Source organism: Protobothrops mucrosquamatus, unplaced genomic scaffold (assembly GCF_001527695.2).
Source record: "Protobothrops mucrosquamatus isolate PMUCROS unplaced genomic scaffold, P.Mucros_1.0 scaffold1238, whole genome shotgun sequence".
NCBI classification, from domain to species: domain Eukaryota; kingdom Metazoa; phylum Chordata; class Lepidosauria; order Squamata; family Viperidae; genus Protobothrops; species Protobothrops mucrosquamatus.
Genome location: NW_015387445.1, coordinates 129,752 through 135,322, shown reverse-complemented (window position 1 = coordinate 135,322; position 5,571 = coordinate 129,752). Strand labels below are relative to the sequence as shown.

General features: G+C 38.1%; 1 protein-coding gene across 1 annotated transcript in view; it reads left to right on the top strand.

The window, feature by feature from the left end:
- Positions 1-5,571, top strand: part of SYT12 (synaptotagmin 12) — a 29,018-nt gene that overhangs the window by 964 nt on the left and 22,483 nt on the right. Inside the window, exons 2-3 of the mRNA XM_015821056.1 lie at positions 407-600; positions 4,117-4,506. Of these exons, the coding sequence (XP_015676542.1) occupies positions 407-600; positions 4,117-4,506 (584 nt within the window). The remainder of the gene's footprint in view (positions 1-406; positions 601-4,116; positions 4,507-5,571) is intronic.

Genomic DNA, 5,571 nt, shown 5'->3' with positions numbered 1-5,571 from the left:
CTAATCACTACAAGGAGACATTGGTCAATTTTAAAAATTGATACTCAGCCTGATAAAGGATTTGCAAAGATTAAAAAAGCAAATATATTTTAGAATGTGTTACGGGGTTCTTAATAGAAATTATTAAGGCATTTGCATTTTTGCTGAATACAGTGTATGCCTACATAATGATGCTGTCATTTAGTTTTAAAAATAAAAACGTATTTGTGCTTTGCCATATATTCCTGCTAGTTTACAACAGTTTTCAAGGAAAAAAACCTCTCCTTTGGCATTATCAATTTCCCTCTTTTTCCAACAGCATTAATCACATAAAAGGCATATTTGTACTGTTGACATAAAATGTTTCTGCAGGATGGAAAGGCTCTGGTGGCTGCTTTCTTCTGATAAGAACTTTGTTTTCTTCCAGTCATAAGAAATCCATCTGGGTGGGAAATAGGTCTCTATATTACTGGTGCTCTTGCTCTTCTGGGAATAGCTGGAGTAAATCTATGGAAGTTATGGAAATCGGGTGGCTATCCTGCACCTTCTCCATTTCCAAACTATGACTACAGATACCTAGAACAAAAGTATGGGTCCACCTATTCTCAAATCAAACAAAAGGTAAGGAGCAGTTAATTGTGACAACAGTGTTAAGAAGCCCATCAGTTGCAACATCCATCCATCCTCTTTGCATGTCATCAAACATCATTTAACATCATTTAATGAACATCCAACTCTTAATTTTGTCTTGTATATTGCAAGTTGAGATAATGATGATCATAATAACAGAACTGTATATATTTTGAAAAGACTGGGGTAGGTTTATGAAAAGAACATTGAGCAATTATTTCAACTAGGCATAAAATATAGTGCTAGCCCTCAGACTTATATACTGCTCTACAATGCTTTACTATACTCTCTGATTGGTTTACAATGTCAGCATATTGCTGCCAACAATCTGGGTCCTCATTTTACCGACCTCGGAAGGATAGAAGGCTGAGTCAACCTTTTAACCTGTCAGGATCGAACTCCTGGCTGTGGGTAGAGTCAGCCTGCAGTACTGCATTCTAACCACTGCACCACCACAGCTATGGTGGTGGAAGGACACAGGGTCTTGCATTGGTAGCAAAGGCTGAAACCATCTGCCATTTGGCACTTCCTCTTCCCCATCTCTCACATGGTTCCTGAATTAATTAGTTTTTCTCCCTTCTCTCTCCCCCCTCCTTTTTTATATTGTAGCTATTACATTATGAATCCTTGGTTTTTGCCTGTGAACTGCTATGTGCACTGGCCAGGTTGGCAATATATAAATGTAAGAAATGTAAGAAATCAATAGCTGTTATCTAAAGAGACAGTTACAGACAGAAAAGACTCAGAAGAACTTTAGCCCTTCAGCTACAGCCCTTTTCATTTGCTGATTTGTTTAATTGCTTATAAATGCTCAGTTATCTTAAATAAAAATTTTGCGATAATACTGAATTGGTTAAAACATTCTTCTACCGAATTAAAAAGGTAAAATTTGCAATAATGATGGTGATAGCACCTGAGGGAAACTTAAAGGTACTGAAACAATGGGTGAGATGGATTATTAAACTTTCTTTTTCCTCTTTGCTTTTCTTAAATCCACCCCCCCAACCATTTGCCTTTGATGGGACCACTCAAAACAAATAATTGTACCATAAAAAAAAAATAGGGGGCAGGAAAGAGGGTTTTTTTTAAGGAGAAGGCCTGAGCAAGGAGAGGACTTAACATTCAGCTTGGTTTTATATTTTATATCTCACTCACCATCCCCTGATATATTGAATCTTGGCAAGATTCATGTCAAGCACAAACTCAAGATTTGTTATTAATGGAACACAATAGTATGAATAATCCAGTAAAACGCAAACACCTATTCTAATGCAGTATAAAAGAATGCACGTTTGAATTGGTGAAAGACTTAAAGAAAATTCAACATTGATTCCCAAACTGACCTGTTTGATTACAGAAATGATAATATCTGTGTTTACTGCTGACTGGAAACCTCTTATGGACTTTTTGTGCAAAAAAAAATGAACTTCAGATCTGAGATTTTGACAATTAGATAGGATATATTAGATATCTATATATCTATATATCTATATATATATAAAGAAGAGAGACCTGATTTAACTTTAGAGAAGGAGGTACTGTAAATTTGCAATTATACTTACAACTGGTTTCTAGCTAGCAGAAGTCCCATGGTAGAAAAGATCCTGCTCTTTGGTTAACCTGTATTTCCCCCCCCCCCCCAAAAAAAAAAACCAGAGAAGTAAAAAAGAAATTCTCCAAATTTTTTACATTAAAAAAAATAAAAATAAATTAAAGTAATTCAATACGATCTTAAATAGAGGCTACAATTTAAATCTCCCTGGTGATGATCAACTGAGAGTAGACCAATAAGTTTGATGAATTCTAACTGTTTTTTTCTGGCCATTCAACAACCTCCTTTCCAAATCTCTAAAACCAACACTACAGAATTCAGTGAAAGAATGACCATGGTCAGATTTCTCTTGGATGTTTTCTTATAAATGCCTAACAAATAATACAGCTATGTTACTCCATGAAACACCCCCTGTGCCCCAAAATTCATAGTTGAATGTTTTTGTTTTTACTAGAGTGAAGCAAAATGCCTTAAACAATTGGAAAAGCGTTGGAATTTTCATTCAGGCAGGATGTTAGAAAAGCAAGGGATGGAAAAGAAGTCAGAAAGTCCCAAATTTCAGCCAAGAAGTCAACAATTCAGAGTCCATCTTAAAATGCAAATTGTTCTGGGAAGGAATCTTTTTGTAAAATCAAGTCAAAGAACTAAGATCTGAAAGACTCTCTAAATGTTAATATTAAATATTCCTGTTTGCTTGAGTGAGAATATTTTGGCCTATATTTTCTTTGGGAGTACATAAATAAAATAGCTTAGACAGTCCTCTGGAAATTGGTTTGTGGGAATGTTATAAGATAATACATTTCCTTCCAAAATGCAGTTTTGCCTTTTTTTTCTCCATAGTTTGGCTGATGAATGGGTATAACAAACATTTTTATTTTGATATCTAAAGCATAGGCAAGCAGAGAGGTAGGAACATGGCAAAGCAGGAAGCAGAGATTAGATGCATTTGAAGCCTTCAGTAAAGTTGTTAACATTGGCAAACAAATGAAAACCTGAGGCTGTGTATGTTGGATTATTGATCTTCAGTCAGAATTAATATAGGGCCTCACAGATGAGAGTTTTAAAAGGTGAAGCCATAATTCTAATTTTACCTTATGTAGCAGAGTCAAGATTACCTGTCTATAGATGTGCAGATGTCTGAAGGCAAGAGAGGTGTTTTTATTTCAGAATCTGATTTTTTGCATTGTGCAAAAGTTGCCGGGAGAATTGCTGGTATTAGTGATTTTTTAATTAAATTAACAAGCGCTAGAAACAGTTGTAGTCTAGTAGTAGAATGTGAGTTTGGCATGTGGAATATGTCCATTTTAGTTCTTGTCAGGATAGATCTGGGAAGACCCTAACCCAGTGGTGGCGAACCTATGGCACGGGTGCCAGAGGCGGCACTTAGAGCCCTCTCTGTGGGCACGCGCACCGTTGCCCCAGTCCTAGGCCTTCAGCTGGGTTTTATAAAACCTTTTCGCTTTAGGCCTCCACCACCGTGTGCAAAAAAAAAAAAAGGTTCAATCAGTCAATTTCAACTTCTCGCGGGGGAAAAAAAGATCTTGCAAAGTTGGAATTGATTGAACTTTTTAGTCCCACCCAGTCTGCCGTTACCACCGCAGCCATGCCCACCCAATGGGCCACACCCACCCGGCACTCGACGATGCATAAGTGGGTTTTGGGTTGCAGTTTGGGCACTCAGACTCTAAAAGGTTCGCCATCACTGCCCTAACCTAAATCTCCGATGAGCTGCTGCTATTTAATGTAGACAGAACTAAGCTATTTGCACTAATCTGACTCTCAATAAGGCATTATCTACAGACTACACGTTTCAGACACAGTTTAAACAATGAGTTTCTCTTTCTGCCAGCCTATGTTTATAAATAATTAAAATTGTATGTTCTACATTCAGCCCTCTGAAGTGCAAGTTAACCCTGATCTCTGACTAGCTGTCTGTTTTTTCTCATTGTTTGCAGAAGGCAACAAGCAACTTTCGAAAGCCAGGAGAAAGAATATCTCCTGTCTGCAAGCAAAGCTTGAAAATGGATGATGCCTTTGAAAATATTAACGAGTTAGGCACCTTGGAGCTGATGAACAAAGACCTCGAGCTGACTCCTTACGGGCCATTGAAAAAATCAATCTCCACTGACTCTCTAACTTCTGTCTCCTCCATTGGAAATAACTTTGGCCAGGAATTCACAGTGGGACAAATCGAAGTTAACATGGAATACAATGTGAATTCGAATACCCTGCATATCACATTGCTGCAGGGAAAAGATCTGATGGAGAAGGAAGATGTTAATTTTGAATCCTGTTTTGTGCGCATCAGTTTACTTCCAGATGAGCAGATTGTTGGCATTTCTAGGGTAAGTTTCTCCACCCACTCATACTTGGTGGCTAACAGTTCCTCAGACTGCATTACACAAGACTTTTTCAGTCATGCGTACAAGTGCCTAATCTTGAAGATGCTGTATGATATAAGTATATCATACTTATATAAATAATTTCATCTTAAGATAGATTTTTGCCCCCAGTTACATTTAATTCCAGAATCTGGGCAGATCCTTAATGTTGAATTGATCTGACTTTCTTTAAAGCAGATAATTTTTCTTTATTATTTGTCTGTTGAACACAACTCCTGCAGTTTACATTGCCACTGCCTTCTTATATGTTCACTGTAATCGCTGTTCCTCATGGTTTCCCATCCAACTACTAATTCAGCAAACTCCTTGTTGGAGTTCCAAATTATTATTATAATTATAATTAATCCTGACCCTGCATAGTTTCCAGCCCCAAACAAAGTTAGCTGCATACTGCACCCACTGAAACATTTCAGGAAGTATATCATAAAGTATTAAATCCTTTATGTAGCTTAATGATGATTTGTTTAACAACCATTCAAAGTTACAACTTGGAACTAATGGTACTTATGGCTGGTCCTTGAAGTTGTGGCTGTTTCAGTGCCCCCACGATCACATGACCAAAATTCAGGTGCTTGACAGCACTCCCTGCATTTACAATTATAATTTTTAAAAATCCCCCTCATCTCTGCTGTTTTGGCTGCCCTGCACTCTGTCACACCTGTTGCCCTCAGGAAACAAACACATTATATGTTAAAAAAGAGAAAGTTGAGGGGAGATGGGCAGGTGAGGAAGTGAGCATGGCAGGGAAGAAGTTAGTAAGCAAGAATAACAGAACAACAGAGTTGGAAGGGACCTTGGAGGTCTTCTAGTCTAACTAACGCAGTCTGTATTGGCGGGGGGACAGAGGTCGACTCCTAGACCCCTAACTTGTGGGGTACCTCAGGGGTCGGTCCTCTCCCCCCTTTTGTTCAATATTTATGTAAAGCCGCTGGGGGAGATCATTCGTGGCTTTGGGGTGGATTTCCATCAGTACGCTGATGATACGCAGCTGTACATTTCCACCCCAGG